Below are 18,602 nucleotides of genomic sequence, written 5' to 3'. Positions count from 1 at the left end.
ACCATGACCGGGAATAGCGGGACTGCCGGGAACTAGGGGCCGTGGCTTTTTTGTGCTGCTCATAGAGGTATTTAGCCTACTGCTATCACGCTGGCCAGACGGGTTGATAGAGGGTTTTTTCCGAGTTTTCCTTCTCTTGCACTGGTGTTTGGTGCATTTTATACTCCATTAGTCGACTTTTACGACACCCACTGGAAGAAGGGGTAGCGACATATGTATTCTTAAGCCGTCGCTACACGGCAACGCACATTACAAAGATCAGGTATTTAGCCGGTATCGGACCGACTGGAAACTGACAGAGATGCAGATTTCCGTGTATCTTAGACACCAATGACTGTGTTTCGGATGGCACGTTAAACTGTAGGTCCCGGCTGTCATTGAACATCCTTAGCAGTCGTTACGAGTATTCAGAAGCCAGTAAGTTTGACACCAGTCTAACCAATTGGTATTGGGTTGCCCGGGTAACTGGGTTGAGGAGGTCAGATAGGCAGTCGCTCCTTGTAAAGCACTGGTACTCTAAATCCAGTTAGACTAGAAGCCGATCCCAACATAGTTGGGAAAAGGCTCGGAGGATGATGAAGATGATGACAGATTTTCCTTAAAAAAAATTGCCAACTATCGGGTCAACTGTCGGCCGACTGTTTAGTCTGCAGTGTGTGAAGTTTAAACTTTAGTTATGATTTATTAAATTGATTTTATGTAGGAAGAGAGTTCCGTGTAGCTTAACGGTTATGATGCCGATTTGCAAAGGAATCGTGACTTTGAATGCATTTGATACAAATATTATTATAATATGAGATGGTCTGGAGATTAGCCTTTTAGTTTTGCATTCATAAGGTTATTTCCCTTTATTGAAATGTGTATTTGAAGGTATTATACTCGGATAAAAATTGTCATCTGTCTGCGACTTTCGATCTTAGTTCAACATATCCATAAAAAGACAATATAAATGCACTTACTTCTTGTACAACTATAGAAAGTACGAGTCAATAGGTACTGCAAATTGTAATTAACAGCGTTTCAAAAAAAGCTGATTTTCCACCCAAGTTTTCCGCGTGACAATTGTCAACTACGGGTTGGAGGGATGACGGGTTGCCTGGGTAACTGGGTTGAGGGGGTCAGATAGGGCAGTTGCTCCTTGTAAAGCACTGGTACTCAGCAGTCAGCTGCATCCGGTTAGACTGGTAGCCGACCCCAACATAGTTGGGAAAACTGCGGGGAATCCGCTAGTGTGACAAAGCTAAAATATTTAAAACAATGTCGTTTACAATATAATGATAAACAACTAAAACAAAACAAACTAACAGATGCACCTAGCGAGTTGATTTGCGATTCTGAGAGCCAATCAACAAATTGGGTCGCATTGATTTTCTGGAAACTGCTGACCTTTATTTGATGCAACTATGTAATGTGATCGCTTGAATGCATTCCTAGCGTTTGTTCCGAAGTTGAGTAGGAAAAGGTTTAGGCCTTTTTACCATGGAAGCATAGATAGCACCACATAACTTTGCAATTCTGACTTTCATTGACTGATGAGTTTATTGGTTTGACGAAAATATTCCGTATTGGATAGCCTATTTATCGAGGAAGGCTTTAAGCTTACTTTATATCCCAGTACTCAGAGTATTTCTCTAGAGAAGTGGGTGAACCCGCTCGGTGGTTTTTCGATTAGAAATTGAAAGACATAATTTATATGAAGCTCATAGTAAAATTCTGTCACAAAACAATCGATAGATCGGTTATTGAAATTCGGAGTTAATTGTAGTTATCACAATAGACGTTGTTTAGGCTAACTGATATAGGTAAGTAAAATTATTCAAGAGCTTGAAATATGCAAACAATATCTATCGTATGAATCATACACACATGTTAGGGTCGATCCTAAAGACCCTGGTTGTGAAATTATTGATAGCACTTATCTATCCTAATTTGTATTGCTAATAAATTCCTACTCGTAGTAGACTGCGTCTGTTGATTATAAACAACTTAGTAGATACCTACGTATGTAAATAAAGGAATTCATCTACCAATTTGATTTGTAATAATGTCATATGAAAGTAGATAGGTATACAATTCAGCGTCGGATCATGCCGAATGTGGTCAGATGACAACCAAATTGAAAAAAAAGAAAAATCCTACATTCTATTTTTAAAATAAACAGTCTAAAAACGGCCAGTTCTGTTCGTTTTGTATTATTGTAACAAATTAACAACTCTATGCTAACTGGCCAGTATTCATGTCCTATTACGTCATAGACCATGACCAAGAAGGTTGTATGTTATCTTTTATTATCTATGGTAACCGATTTTTCGGTACAAACCGTGTCTTTTAAACTTGTTTGAAACGGATTTGAAACTCGATTCACCGTGTCGTGGATATTTTATTTTATTTAAATGTATTAATGTATATGATATGACTTTGATTTAACTCGCTACATTCGAAAAAATAGTTAAGGGGCTTTAAAATAACTTACCAACAGTGCAGAGAGAGGTTCTTATTTTGATATTGTGCCCTGTTAATTATCTCAATGGGAATTTATTCTACTAAGCTTTTAACCTGACCTGCCAATTCGTTAAAATTGACGTTTAACCTCACCTTTGAAGTTTACAAGAAAAATCCCCCATATGTTTATGTTACTTCCATTAGTTTCGTAACAATTCACAGTAAAACGACACACAGACATTTAAAACAAAACAACTATAATCCTAATAGAAACTTGAGATAACTGAAAACAAACTTACAAATGTAACTCAAAGTCAAAAGGTTTCATACTAAGTGTTCGAATTTGCATCACTCACAGCCGCAAAAATAAAGTTGTTGAGGTGCCGCGTCGTAAATTTTCTATAGAAATCGACATTAAGTGGACGAATGATTTATTTTCCGTTTGTTAAGGCTTTGTTAAACTTAAGACAAGGGCAATATAATACAAATCTACATGTAAGCTTAAGAGAATAAACACTACTATAATAAATCAGTGTTTGTGTGTTTGTTGCTCAATCACTACGAAACGCCTTGACAGTTATTGATGAATTTTGGCACGAGACGCTGTATCGTGGTTCGTGTGATGTTACATCTTATTTTTCACGTTCATTCAGTATTGTTTTGAGAATAACTGTAGTTTTTATTTTAATATTTTGTTTGTCTTTTGTGTCGAAATCAATTGAGCTTTCTGGCATCATTTGACAGAAATAGATTTCTATAAAAAATAAACTGGAAACAAAAATATTATTCTGTTTCATTTAAATCGCATTTTTCGTTGACTTCTTCGTCTGGTCTGGTTAAAACGGTTAAGCCTTTTTGCCTTGAAACCGCTGTATTAGCCCTGATGAACATAACAAAAAAAAACAAACTTAACTGAAAAATGAAATCGTTTATAATAAATTATTCTAGTTCATTAAACCGTTTAATACTTAAGATGTCATAATATTGTAATTGAGTCCTCGTAATGTACAAAAAACCCACATCTGAAAGATATTTACTTCCCAGGCAATAAACCAGTCCGTTTTACAATAAAATTCTAGACTCAATGACAAAATAATTAAAAACGTCACATTCATTAAGTATAGCACGTGTTTGCTATTTTGAAAAAAATCTTAAATTGTACAAACGCTCCAATTCGCACGACCATTTAAAATTTTGTTGTGTTAATTTTCTTTCCTGACATTATTTTTATTATTGTTAGCTCAAAATACCCGTTATTTTTTAACAACGCTTTTATTTATATTTCTATTGTCATCATCTGCCTAGCCTTTTCCTAACAACTTTGGGGTCGTTTTTAAGTCTAACCGTACGCAGCTGAATATCAGTGTTTTACAAGGAGCGACTGCCTATCTGACCTCCTCAACCCAGTTATCCGGGCTACCCAATACCCCTAGTTAAAACTGGTTGTCAGACTTACTGGCTTCTGACTACCCGTAACGACTGCCAAAGATGTTCAAATGACAGCCGGGACCTACAGTTTATCATGCCCTCCGAAACACGGTCATGTGTTCTTATATTTCTTTTATCATCATCTACCAAGTCTTTTCCCAACTATGTTGGGGTCGGCTTTCAGTCTAACCGGATTCAGCTGAGTACCAGTGCTTTACAAGGAGCGACTGCCTATCTCATCTATCTGTCAGACTTACTGGCTTCTGAGTACCCGTAACGATTGGCAAGGATATTCAATGACAGCCTACTTATATTTCTTTCATATGTTAAATTTCATTTAACTAAAAGGCCGCAGTATTTATGCATAGCAATCCTAAGATCTAAGATCCGTTACCTAGGCCTTGAGTACAGTCAAGTTTAGCATAAGTATTCGAGTGCAGCATGAGTACCTACTTATTTGTGAAGGTAAGGCTAAGAGTACATGACTTGGCCCTCTCGAGCTCAACTACCTACTGACATTTAAGGATAAGTGTCTGGTATGATAATACTAGTTTCTAGTCCCGGTTTTGTCTGATGATTGCCCGTAAGCTGCTCAGCATCCAATAAACCCCACATTTATTAATGAAAATGGCCTTTTTCAGCATGAAAATGAGATTCTTTACCACCTTCTGTCTTTATGTGAGCCATATACTCAAAATATCTAAAAGTATTTTAACAATAAATTCACGTACTTACCCGAAAAAAATATATAGCCCATGGTTACCTGGTGAAAAAGCTATTTTCAAATCTGTTTTGTAGTCCTAGCCATTGCGGTAAGTACTTACAAACGAACACGAACGTTTTTCCTCTTTATATTATTAGTAAAGATATACCATACAACATTAGAAAGTGTAAAGGATAACGAAGAATATATTAATAACTTAGAAGCTAATGTCATGTTCAACTCTTGGGCCATAAAACAACGCTAGGAAGTTTAATGTTTACACTAACAAAAACAAATGAAAACATTAGCTACGATAGCAGCAATTTATATGCCGTAAAGACTGATAGGCAAAGATTGTGTTAATATTGCAGAACAGACAAGAAAAAATTACTACTTACTATTATACCTATTATCCAGTACCTAGCTCATTGTAAAACACTGGTGCTCAGCTGCATCAGATTAGACTGGAAGCCGACCCCAACATAGTTGAGAAAAGACTAGGCATATGATGATGATTATCCCTACTTTAAAATATCTCTAAAGAAACTGTAGGTATTCTTTTTAGTTATTCGTTTCACGATATCGTATTAAAGGTATTGTCATCTATCCGAGAAAATTATTTATGTAAAACATAAATAAATGGAGCAAAGAGAATCTATTTGCTTCAGCGGAGGGAGACAGTAAAAAAAATCTTAGTGAACCTTGCAAAACTGCGACCGTGTCGTCTCTACTGCTTACATATTATATGATGCAAAAATAATCGCGTCTGTTTTAAATTTATTACAGCTTTTAGCGTAGCTAGGAATGTCGTGTGAATTTATCGTTTGTTTTACTTCACAACTGTCGCATCTGTGAATATATTCTTTGAACTCTAAGAGGGCGATGACCCATTTCTTACGAATGTTCTTGATAACAGTGCCAATAGGCATAGATTTGGCGTTCTAAATTAATAATTTCTTTCCATTTTCTAGAACTTCTTGTATTTTTATCAATTGTAACCAACAGCCTGTTTATTCTTTAGTTTCTGCCACTTTAGTCCAATGACCATAAAACTCTTATAAAGCGCTCATGGCTAAATTTTCGGATCGGATATTGATATATTATTATTATATTTAGATAAAATAACTTTTCCAAAACATCTCGAAGTCGCGAAGTTGGCGGTACATATAATCCCCCCGTGACTGGGAGGGCACATAAAACTGGATTGCCACTTAGTAGCAATTAGTATTAAAAATTCCACGTAAGAGGTCGTCAGGTAGAATCGAGAAAACTACCTCTAAAATGATAGAGCTTGTTACATTAAATCCGCGACCGATAAGAAGTTCATCATTATTATATTATCAGCCAATTGCCATCCGCTGCTGAACATAGGCCTCCCCCAAGGAACGCCAACGGTCGTAGGCAATACGAAATTCCTTCTATCATCATCATCATCTCCCGAGCCTTTTCCTTTCCAGTTTTGATCAGCTGTCAGTCTAACCGAATGCGACTGAATACCAGTGTTTTACAAGGAGCGACTGCCTGTCTGACCTCCTCAACCCAGTTACCCGGGCAACCCGGTACCCCTTGGCTAGACGGAAGTTAATTTTAACAAACATCATTTTCCTAAAACCCTGTTTCTTCTTGTTTCAGAAACCATATTTTGCTGGTGTTCTTCGGTGCACTGGCGTTAGTTCTAGCGTACTCAGGGCCTGATCTACCTCCTGGACCGTACTGTGGTCTGACAGGACAGTGCTGCAAAGACAGGCAGGATGGATGCTCACATAGGATCTTAGGTACGTGGATACAAACATTTTCTAGTAGCTGGCTTTAGAAGTACTTGGAAAAGAACTGTTCACTTTGAAAATTTTTACCTGAAACTCCATAGAAATCAGCTCATTTTGTCTTTAACTTGGTCTTTAAATCTTCGTTCTTCAAATAATCGTCTTCTGCACTGCCCTACTCACCGTTCAGACATCATTCATTCTTCCTTTTTCGTTAAATCCATTCTTCTGTGGAATGAGCTTCCTCTGGAAATCAGGATGGTTAACAGTCGATATTCCTTTAAAAAGAAACTACGCGACCACATTCACAAGAAATTGGCAGAATCGCTACCATAGCTTTTTTTTCTATTCTTTTTTTATTCATGGCAAATGTAATATGTATGTATGTATGTATATATTTTGTGTATTATTGTCCATATATTCTATATATATATATTTTTTTTTCTCCTTGCATGTAGATTGTATTAAAAACTGCACCTACCACTGCTATTTCCCCACCACCCAAAGGTAGACTGGGAGAAAACGCCTAAGGCGTTAAGTCCGCCATTGTACTATTTGTGCAAAAAGTATTATAAATAAATAAATAAATAACCCAAACGCCTTGTTAGTTCACTTGTATTGTAACTGATCGTTTAGGCTATCTCCGCCGTACCTATTTGACCTAGAATGTCACCATGCCGGACTGCCGAACCTGAGGTTCCGGGTTCGATTCCCAGTTCGGTCGACATTTGTGTGATGAGCATGCATGTTGGCCGTGGTCTGGGTACAACATGTATATTTGTAGCTATATGTAGTTTATCAGTTGTGTTAGCACCCATAACACAAGTTTATTAATAACTTAGTATGGGGCTAACCGACCTTGTGTGGAAAGATGTCCAGACATTATTACTAACTTCGCTCATCTTTTTTTACTCCGTGCTTGGGCCTAAGTATTTCTTTCTCTTACAGACAGCAAATGCTATTGTGACGAGTTCTGCAACAGGACAGCAGGCCACGACGATTGCTGTCCCGACTACCCTCAGGTCTGTCTCGGAGAAATTCAGGAGACAGTCCAAGGTTGCAAGTTTGGATCACAGTACTACGCTAAAGGAGAAACCGTGCAAAAAGACTGCCATAAGTGGTGAGTGAAGTATTTCTTTATTTTTCCAACTTTCTTTACATTGCTTTAATGCCAATTATATAAACCGGAGAAGTTAAATTGACAATGAAGACCTACAAATAAAAGCTCAAACAATACAGTAAACTAAAGTAATAAAAAGTAATTTTAGCCTATCCGCACACTACGAACTTTTAGTCAGCCCTTAACCAGAAGGTGGAGTTCCAGTTCATATCTGCCGGCTCCATCATCATCATTTCCATTACATATTTAGGTAACAGGTCGATCTAATAGAATAATTTTCCCAGCAATCTTTCTTCTTTTCTTTATAAACAACGTTTTTTTTCATTATTTTATCAATATTTTATATATTTAATTTTCATTTTTTAAAAAGCATATTTACATTTTAATTAAAATATATTCTATTAAGAAAACTAAAAAGCATCAAAGATATTTTTTATAAATAACAAAATTATACCAGTTTTCTAATAAAACAGCGAAAATATAATTCTGGATTCAGAGCACGGCACGTACGTAAAATAGATTTGTTTTGTCGCCAAATTACGTTTAACAAATGATAGCTCGGTCTACTCTAATTCTTACCAATAAAACTTTCACACAATGTAAACAAGAATATCTTTTAATGACACACAGTTTACGAAATACTGCCACTAAAGAATTCTTCGCAAATGCATAATGAGGTTCTCGACCTCATTTTCTTGATACACGGATTAATCAAAATCTTATTTAAAATCACCTTATATTTTATAATGCCCTGGTAATTTTGACACTCTTTTATTTTGTCAACAGGCTATTAATCGTTTAAAAGCAGGTGTTGCCAGCCTAATTTTTTTAATGGGTTATTTAATGTGTTGGGAATTAGGAATTAAATTGGGTTGAGGCGGTTCTGGTATTTTATACCTGTTTATACTTAAGAAAATAAAGGAATAATAAATGAATGCAACATTTCCAAATACTAGCTTCAGTCAGCGGTTTCACCTGCCTCCCGAGGGAACTATTCTCTCACCCAAATAAAAACTAGGTACCTATGTGATTATTCTTATGTGCTAGATAGGTTAGGTACGTTATTCTTATATATGAACTATTTTTACTGTCAGATGAAATCAAAATCCGTTCAAGACGTTCCGTTCTCTTCAAATACGCGAAAAAATAACAACCAAACTATAAGACCTTTATAATAATAGGTATAGTAATTTTAAATATCGCGTTTTTTCTTTTGCATTTTTATGTATATCCTCCTACCTCTTTAACAAGTTACTGTGCAACTTGTCATTTTAAAAATTCACGGTAAATTACTCCAATTCTATTTCTGCACAAACACAAGCGATTCACTTTTATGCAAATCCTCTCAACCTTGAATCATTTGTATTCTATTACTCCGCTGACCCTCACCTCTAGAATTGGTTCGTATTACCGAATAATTGTTACCAATTCATTATTTGATCTTGACGGCTTATTGAAACGTCAGACGTCATTTGTCATTTTGCATGACATAATATTTGAAATTGATGTGTTTAAAAAAGGAGGAAAAAAGATTCTATAAATAACTGATGACCCAGGTTTCAATTGATAGGCCTATTTACGAGCCTGGATAAAAAAGCCTGCTCTAAAAGAAAATAGTTTACCGTTAAAAACTCTTTCCTGCTTTGTATCCCACATGGTCAGCTTTCCTAATTTTTCTTCCCCACTTCGCTTTACAATCTATGACATCGCTCTTGGATACCTGGCTCTTAACGGAGCTAAATAATGTCAAATTATATTTTTCCCCCATCCGTGTATGGTACTCAAATGGTTTTCTCAAAACACGCGTGAAACCGCGGGCCGAAGCTAGCAATAAATTAAGAAGTAGTTTGCGAAAACTATTTCTGTTAATAAACCAGTGACATAATTAAAGAAAAAAAAAACATTAATTTTATTACATAAAATATTCCCAAATACATACTTTTCCCTTCTAGCTTGCCTTTAAAATATGGTACAAATACGACAAGTAGATAGGTACATTATATGTTACAAATACTAGTAAGTCTACCAATTTCATTTCTATTCAAAGCTTTCCACAAGACCTGATACTTATAAATAACTAGTAAAGATAAACTTTATTAATATTGAACTTGTAGAAAGTGAAACAGAAGAAAGTGGCAACACTAGGTATACTCGAAGTGGTCGCTATAAAAATATAATTGAATTTAGTTATTGTCATCTAGTTTTGATTGAGTTTTTTTCAGGGAAAATGTATGAAAAACGGGGATTTGATCAATTCCCTAAGGGATTTGATCAAATCACGGAGGATGTTAAAGTAACAACACGATTTTATCTTTTCTCTAAACAAATCTAGTGAATTGAACAAATCCCTTAGGGAATTGATCAAATCCCCGTTTTATCATATCCCTGCGACAAAGATATGGTCAAACTTTTTTATGCCAAATTCATTGTCAATGAGGGTTTTCTAAAATGGCAATCCACGAGGTGGCAGCACCGAGTCGTCAGGTCCAATAACTGTCAAAGTGCTTATCTTTACTATGAATAGTGAACGATTTTATTTATTTATTTATTTATTTATTTATTTATTTAATGCTTCTGCACATTTCGTACAAGGCGGACTTAACGCCATAGGCGTTTTCTGCCAGTCTACCTTTGGGTGGTGGAGAAAAAGCTGTGGTAGGTGCAAAGTTTTTGTTAAAAATATTGTCAACAAAGAACACAAAAATATATATATATTTACAATATATGAATAATAATAAATAAACAGTATACATACATACTTAAATACATACATACTACAATATATACAATATTACATTTTAGTGTTTTTTTTTTATTTTATAATTAAAGCACTGCATTATTGTTTTACTATTGCGGTTGAGTAAATAAAAAAAACTAAATCATATTGTGTTAACAAATTTTTCAACAAGCTTTTCCTTAGTACCAGTGACTTTTGCACCTTCTCTCTTAGCTCAATTTTTAGTTCGGAAACCTTATTCTGACCGTAGTCCATAATAAAATCAATAACACTTCCAATATAACAGAATTTCAATAAACAATAAGTTCGGCACCTACAATTCCATACTATTTGACACACTGACCTCTATATCTATACACTGGACCGGCTGTTCCGTACGTTTGACAGCAATTTTTTTGTGCCCATTTGAAGCGCCAATATCGTCTAAGCGAGTGTCCACAGAACTAATTTTGACGTATAATTTCAAATGGCTGTGAGGGAAGTGTTCGTTCATTGGTTCACTGTAAAATAATTTTAGTACCACGGACACTCGCTACGTCTAACAGCGCCAAAATGGCGATTATCAAACGGGCACAAAAGCACGTTGACAACAGCCTGTCCAGTGTATAATATGGAGGTCAGTGATTTGACAGCTGTTTGGACCAGACGCATACGTGGCGCCACCCGGTGGCAGAAAAAATTTCAAAAACCCTCATTGGTAAGAAAACTTCTGATCTTCAACACGTTTCAACATTTTATCTATGGGCGGATGTTATAAAGATGAATAGTTAGTTCTTTTGCTTGAACGCGCTAATATCAGAAAGTGCTAGTCCTTCTATTATTTAATTAAACCATTTTTAGATAGGCCGGCTGTCAACATTTTAGTAAGGATCTAGTATATAATATATTCTAGGTACTAAATATTTGGGCCTGCGAAGACATTCCTACGAGAAGTGATCTTCAACTACATAACATTATGTATACGAGGCTCGGAAAATTTGCTTATTCATATTATTTACAAAGGTGACTTAGTTGACTTTTATTTGTTTAGTTGTTGTGGGAATCACTGACAAATATCGCTTATCAATGACATGAGAAATAATTTTGATATTACCTATCTGTTCAAATACATTCACAGTTAAGTCATAAAGGTAGTATCAGACTTTCTCTTTGGTGATAAGAATAAACTTGCCTAGTCATATCATCCAGTTCTTGATAAACCACATCTATCATTGTATGGCATGTTCAATTGTTCACACATTCCTGAAGAAATTCGTTAATCATCAATTTGCTGTCTAGTCTTTTCCTAAATATGTTTTAGTCTCCAGATGTAGCTGAGTACAAGTATTCTTCGCGGAACGACTGCCTATCTGACCTCCTCATCCCAGTTACCCGGGCAACCCAAAATCCCTTCTTATCTAAGACTGGTTGTTTGACATTCTGGCTTTCTTCTGATGTAGAATTATTTCCGGGAATCGAAACCCTTACGTTTCATTATTAAATGATTATCAAGAAATAGTCATTTAAAATAGCTTGAGAATTTCTATCGAGACTATTTATCTAAAGTCTAAACTATCGAAATATTTTCCCATTCCTATAGTACGCGCCAAATAAACTTGCAATAAAGGTCATTCAACCGCCCTGCCGTCAGGGGCGCATCACCTGTCCGCCATTTTGTAACAATGTCCTTCCGTCATTCCGAATTTGGAATGCGCTTGTCTGCCCATATTTGAACTAAAAACGACTGATCATAATTTTGACCAAAGGTTTGTAATCCTTTGCGACAAGGACGCCTCTTACCACGATACACTTGTATTGATCGTGTTAGCGACACTGCCCATACATTTTTTTCGTATCGTTTTGAAATATTGGGATACATTAGTAGAAGGAGGTGAACAAACTTTATTGCACGCTTATTTGGCGCGTACTATAACGTTACAAATCCCAAACAATACCCCTAGCTTGAAAGTGACTATCGATACTATTCATGTAACTAAAGCAAAAATATCGACAATTGTCCCATCCCTACGGTAAATGGCGAATTGCCAGCGATTAGCACCTGGGTCATGCCTAAATATATCCCAGTCATTAACGCGAGTGCAGTTACACGCATTGTAAACTGTCATAAGTGCATTATTGTGCTTTATTTATGAAAATAACGTTCGGTTTCACGCAATCTAGGTACCTAATCCGATTTGTTACGACTTCAAAGAGTTAGCTTTTATTGTATTTACAAAGTCGTCGGTCTATTTGTAAAACATTGGACAGGAATAACGTTATGGATGAACTTGGTTTGGTTTGTTTGTCGTTATTATGCTCTAAAGTATTTTGGTATCGTAACAGACATTGGAATTCAAATAACATAACTTAAAAAGACTTGTCAGAGGGACAACAATATACATAAAAATAAAGCTCCATTGTTAGAACTATAAGAATCAGTTTTTTTTTAATAATGATTAAACGAAGAAGTATTATGATGCAAAGAATACTAGTAAGTCCTACTCAACCGCCCGCGACATATTTACGAAAAAATATCTGAACACTTCCTACTACTGTCTACTTTTCCGTTTCTCTGGTACACAAAGACATACTTACATAAGGAAAAAAGGTGTGTTTCATTCAGTAAAAATCTTACATTCTCCCACTGCACTCACAGCAAGAACATTCATCTGTGATTTCTCACTTAAAAAAAGAAGACTTCATTACTTAGTATCAAAAGTGAATTCAACCTATTTCGTCCAATTAAAATTCTTAACATTCCAAATTAAAATCTAATGCCGTACGCAGAAAGAGAGTAGGTACATCCCAGTGGACAGGTGCAACACAGTTCATGACAGCACTGCTAATCAGATGCACAGCTGCGCAAAGGCATCTGCATGTACGAAAAAGGAATTTCAAGTGGTTTTCAGAAGAGAATTAGTTCAACAATTTGCTCTTAACGTCTATTTGCGTTTTATTGTGTCTAGACGGTAACAATTGGTATGCTTGGAGATAGTGTACCTATTTACCGTTGTAGTTCGAATAAAAATTTTGATTGGAAGACAAATAAAGATTGGGAAAAAATAATTGCGAAGTTGGGCAATAAATAAGTTTTAAGGCAGACCTACTTAACTGGATTTTATCATCTGTCTAGCCAACTATGTTGAAGTCCGCATATTGTTTTACCGGATTCAGCTGCATATCTGATCTCCTTAACCCATTTACCATGGCAACCCGACACTCCTTGGTACGTCTCTGTCAGTCTTTCTAGCTTCTGCCTACCTTCTCAATACTAGCTATTTCCCGCGGGTCCACTAGCACCAAAAGCACGCAAGCAGACGTCCCATGACGTCAATGCTCGTCTGCCCTGCAATACCAATATTGAAATCGAACCAGATTGATACAAAAAACGATGTCAATGTTATATCAATTCAACAGATTTGGCCCGAATGGAAACAATAAAAATAGGTCGCCTGTATGTTATTTAATCAAAGTATTGTTCTAGTTTTTATTGGATACCAGACAATGTTTTTTTGCAGATCATGTTTCTGAAATGTAGGTCGTAGATTTTCATGTGTTGCTTTTCAGTATCTCTGTTCTTACTTTCCTGCTTCCTATTTAATGATAAACTTGCACTCGTTATTTGGGGGTTAAACTCCATCTTACAAATTATTCGATATTACTTAAACTGAGAAACTGACTCATCCTTGACTTAAGTAACATTCAGATCAAGAGCCAATCCAACATTAAAAGGCATCAGATTTTCAAATATCGTACCTACTCTATTACTTTATTCTATACTTACATATCCACCTAGGTAACTCTTTTGGTGCTTATCCCAGTTAAAGATATCATAGTTCTATACTTACATATCCACTTAGGATACACCTTAAGTGCTTACCCTAGTTTGAGATTTTATGCCAGGAAGACCTATCAATAAGGAAGATACCTCATCGTTTAAACCTCTTACATCTGTCCAAATCCAGATAAATCTAGAAATAAGTTTCAACACACATTGTATTTCCAACTCAGTAACTATTTGTTTTGGCCGGGGAATCCTGAGTCAGTGCGTGAACGCATTCATGCATAAACAAGGGTTATATTAACATAAATACATAATACAATTTACCTAGTTACTTTACATAGTAAAGGTGTGAAGTTATTGCATTGTTAAGGAGTATATGTCATCATTTACGCAGACTTTTCCCAACTATGTTGGTTGGGGTCGGCTTCCAGTCTAACGGATGCAGATGAGTGTTTTACATGGAGCGAGTGCCTATCTGTCATCCTCACCTAGGTTACCTGTCCCTATATAAGACTGGTTGCCAGATTTTCTGGCTGCTGACTACCCGTAACTTCTGTCAAAGAAGTCCAAATGACACTGTCCAACGTGCCTTCCGAATCACGAAGGAACTTGGACGAAGTGTCGCTTAACCCCATTTTAAATGACCTTGCCATAGTTACTAAACCAAAGTTACTCTTTTCTTTGATGATAATCTCTTGAATGTATTTATTGTGCAATTCTTAGGTAAGAGTCGTTAGTCATTTAGTACCGTTTCAGTGCCAAACCTTAACAAACGCAAAGATTGCATCATTGCAAAAAAGGTTGCATATTTTTGAAATTCGTCATTTGTCACTTTGTCGCATTTGTGTTGACAAATTGCCAGGAGTTTCATAAGGTTGTAATGGGTTGTAAGCACAAGGGGAACACCCTAAAAATACCGAAAAGTTTCAAACCGATTTAAAAATCGGAAAATTATTATACCGCACTCAAATCCGGTCCGTCAAACAAAGCTTTGCATTAAGTATGTTTGAAGGTTAAAATTCAGAAATAATTGTTTTATAGTTAAGGTTTATAGAGGTTTCTTTTTATAATCGGCAACAGTTATTTCATTTAGTTAATATTTTTTACGATTGAGGCTTGTATTGCAAGGGTCCGATAACTCAGATCAAGAGCATTACAATTCTGTAATCTTGGCGCTTCTAATGTCAAAGACAATTCATCTGTAAGATATGTTTTCGCATCATAGTCGCGTCAGATAGTAACTGAGTAAGTGAGTGGGTATTGACATTCAACTCTGCCAATACGTGCCAATAGTAATTGCATTGGCATCACTCAGACGGATTGCACCTGTTCTTTTACACCTATAAAGATTTGAACAAAACGAGGAACGATCACCGTTCAAATTCAAGAGCTGCATTGTGAAAGTTTCTAAAACCCCATAGGTAAAGCCCATGAATCGAACCGCAGAGCCAGTTCACAACTGTCGAACTTGCAATTTCTAGACCAACGGGCACTCCTCAGTCAGTCCTACTAAAATTATATATTTGAAAGTTTGTAAGGGTGTATCTTATTCAAAGCTATATCTCTGTTTCTCTTTGACCTTCTTGCTCTTAAACAATCTAATAGATTTTAATGAAACTTGACGCAAAGATGTTTCAAAGTTCATGAATAAACAGGTGACTTCTGCTAAATTATCGAACATTAAACGAAGAATTAATTAATCGAAACATATTCTCAAAACACGAAAACGTTAATTAGATTCGTAATAAACTATTATTTAGACGTATTTTGCAGCATTAAATGTTGTTTTATTAACTTTGGATTTGATTGAATTACCTAGCTAATTTGGGATTTTATGATTTGTGAATTACGAAACAGTAGGTAAACAGCCTGGTTATAGTAGAAGGTAACTTGTTGTTTTATCTCAATGATATTGAAGTTATGTCACGTGACATTATCTCTAAAAGTAAACGTCAAAGACAAAGACAAAGTAGGTACAAATCAACCTTTACTTTCAGGCTGCATTGACCCATTGATACATGAAATACTATTAAAACATAAATATTATATTATACAAAATTCATCATCATCATCTTCCTTCCCAGTTCCCAAGTCATTTGGGGTCGGCGCAACATGTCTTTTTCTTCCATTCCTCTTTGTCAGACGTCAAACTTACAAACTTATATTATACAAAATTGTTAGTGTATAAAAACTTAAAGCTATGTTAGTAACACTTCACTATGCCACTGTGCGGCCCTTGTGTGTGACGTGTGTACAAAAATATTTATGGTGAGTTGCACCAAACCGAACAATTTTCAGTTGTCAATTCGCCGATTTGACCAATTGGCGTCAATTTTGCATCTGGTTACAGACTGATAATTACTAAAGAGGTATATTTTTAAACATAAGAGGTACCAGTACTCAAAAGTCTTTCGTCAAAAAAACAGATCACTTTCCGTCCTTGGAATAGGTAGACGTACAGTCAACTTCAGGTCAGTGGTAACAGTTTTTATAGGAAAATTGTACTTATTACTATTCAGTTAAGGTGCATGACAGTACCTAAATAGGTACGATTAAATTTAATTTATGGCCTATCAACAAGTCTACGTTTATTGAAAGAAATCCCCACTAGCGAAGTCGCGGGCAAAACCCGGTGTTGTAACATTGTATTGGTGATGCAAACTATCGTGTATTGAATAGAAATGTAGGTAACCAGGATGAAAAAGTTATTTAGTTTAAGGTGAAATCATCAGATCATAACACACTTTAGCCTGTCCTTCGGAATGTAGACTTTTTATCCAGGTGCGAGATATAGGTCTCTGGGATGTAGGTGCAGTCATTACTCTTAGTATTTTTAATTATATTTTTGAAACTACGGGTGACGCCAGAGAAAAACGGATGATATAAAAAATAATTTAGTTAGTTTAGCCCTCGTTAGTTTTTAAAGAATATCTTTTTATAAATTCTATAAAAATAAAAATTAAGTAAAAAACTTAACAGGTTCTTTGAAATATAGGTACCTACATAATAGTTTGATTTTTAAAAACAACAGACAAAATATCTAAATTCTTGAATAATTAAAACTGACATTTCCATAATTACCTATGCATTTTAATTTGAATTTTGATTTGCAAAAAACTTGATTTCTACCAAATTGCCTTAATTTATTAATGCAATTTCGTTATTAATTGAGGCGGAAATTAATAAATATCGAATTTACAAAAAAATATTCATAAACACGAATTTTATTACTCATAAATGTTGTCTATATATTAAAAAGTTGATTAAATTAATGATTTGTTAATTTTTAGGCCATTAAAGTCACATTAATTACTTAGGTATGGAAATAGGTAAATCCAAGATTAAAAGCAAAAAAAAAATCAGCTTTGCAAATATGTACGAGCCGGCAATGATTATTTATTGTCAATTAAATGAAAGTTAACCAATTGAAATTATAAAAAACCTCTAATTCAATAAATAGAAAAAAAAAACAATTTAGTAGGTGCATTAGGGATGGGATATCCAAGATAATAGTATCGATATTTGACACAGGATAGCTATGAACAAAATAAAACGGTTGGAAATAATTTGACTTGTAGCTTTGTCACTATTAATTAAACTTAAAAATTACTTGGGATAAGCGCCGCCATGATTTTGGTTTATTGCATGACATTTTGACGTTGACACTCACATATTTGGCATGGAATGAACCAAATCTGCGCGAGAGGCTTCCCGAGTGTTGCCAAGGTATATTTATCTATTTAGTCGATTTTAGTCTGTATTTATTTTCTTCTATTATGATATCTGTTTAGTTTATTATATTGTTTATTATATACGACCATGAAAAATAAATAAGCCCATAAGTACAATTGTCAACAAAACTCTTAACGAGGCACACGGAAGCTAAATAACAACCAATAGATAAATCCTACGATTAAAGAATAAACATAATATTTCCTAATAAAAATGACATCACACACGCCATAGGATTATTAAGATTGATGACCAGACGTCATGGTGTCACGTCATTTGAGACAACTTGATGGTAAAATAAACTGATCATTAAAACAAAACACGATTGGTTCTGACAGTACTTGCTTTGACATTTGACGTTTTAAACAGGCATTCTAAAAATGCAATGTAAAAAAAAGTTACATACATAGGTCATAGTCCTTTCAATGTTTTGTCTTAATTTCATGAAATCCATTGACATAGTTTCAGACGATGTAAATAATCAACATCACACAACGTTAGTAGTCTCCAAAACATATACCTATTCGTAATATTTTATGTAGGAAAACGACTCATAATTTTTCAAAACCTACGCAAAACAGAACGACCTTACCCAAAAACCTCAAAATTCACCTACTTACCGACAATCTACTCGCTAAAACTAATATTTACACTATAAAAAAAATGATAACACTAAAAACGTACGCATTTCTCAAAATAAGAGCCCATTATTTCGCTAAAAGACTTTTCGCCGAATCAATCGTAGTGCCGTGACCTGAATAGTTCTGCAAACGTTTTTCGCTCGAATCAATCATGTGAGACCTATTAATATAGTGCCGACCTATTTATATCAATCTAGTGTATAAACTGCAGTTGCAATCTATCAATCTTGTAGAAAGTGAGTGTGGTTGATTGATCGTGCAATTAGCAAGGTT

The 18,602-nt window shown here is 35.2% G+C and overlaps 2 protein-coding genes across 2 annotated transcripts in view; both read left to right on the top strand.

Moving 5' to 3' along the window:
* The window catches only part of LOC110376616 (solute carrier family 2, facilitated glucose transporter member 2), a 324,460-nt gene that overhangs the window by 12,339 nt on the left and 293,519 nt on the right, over positions 1-18,602 (top strand). The gene's annotated exons all lie outside the window — the stretch shown is intronic.
* LOC110376605 (uncharacterized peptidase C1-like protein F26E4.3) overlaps positions 1-18,602 on the top strand; it is a 58,175-nt gene that overhangs the window by 20,435 nt on the left and 19,138 nt on the right. Inside the window, exons 2-3 of the mRNA XM_021335152.3 lie at positions 6,206-6,348; positions 7,285-7,456. Of these exons, the coding sequence (XP_021190827.3) occupies positions 6,206-6,348; positions 7,285-7,456 (315 nt within the window). The remainder of the gene's footprint in view (positions 1-6,205; positions 6,349-7,284; positions 7,457-18,602) is intronic.

The sequence above is a fragment of the Helicoverpa armigera genome, chromosome 25 (assembly GCF_030705265.1).
Source record: "Helicoverpa armigera isolate CAAS_96S chromosome 25, ASM3070526v1, whole genome shotgun sequence".
NCBI classification, from domain to species: Eukaryota; Metazoa; Arthropoda; class Insecta; order Lepidoptera; family Noctuidae; genus Helicoverpa; species Helicoverpa armigera.
Note: the sequence above shows the minus strand (reverse complement) of the source record. Positions and strands in the feature narration are given on the sequence as shown.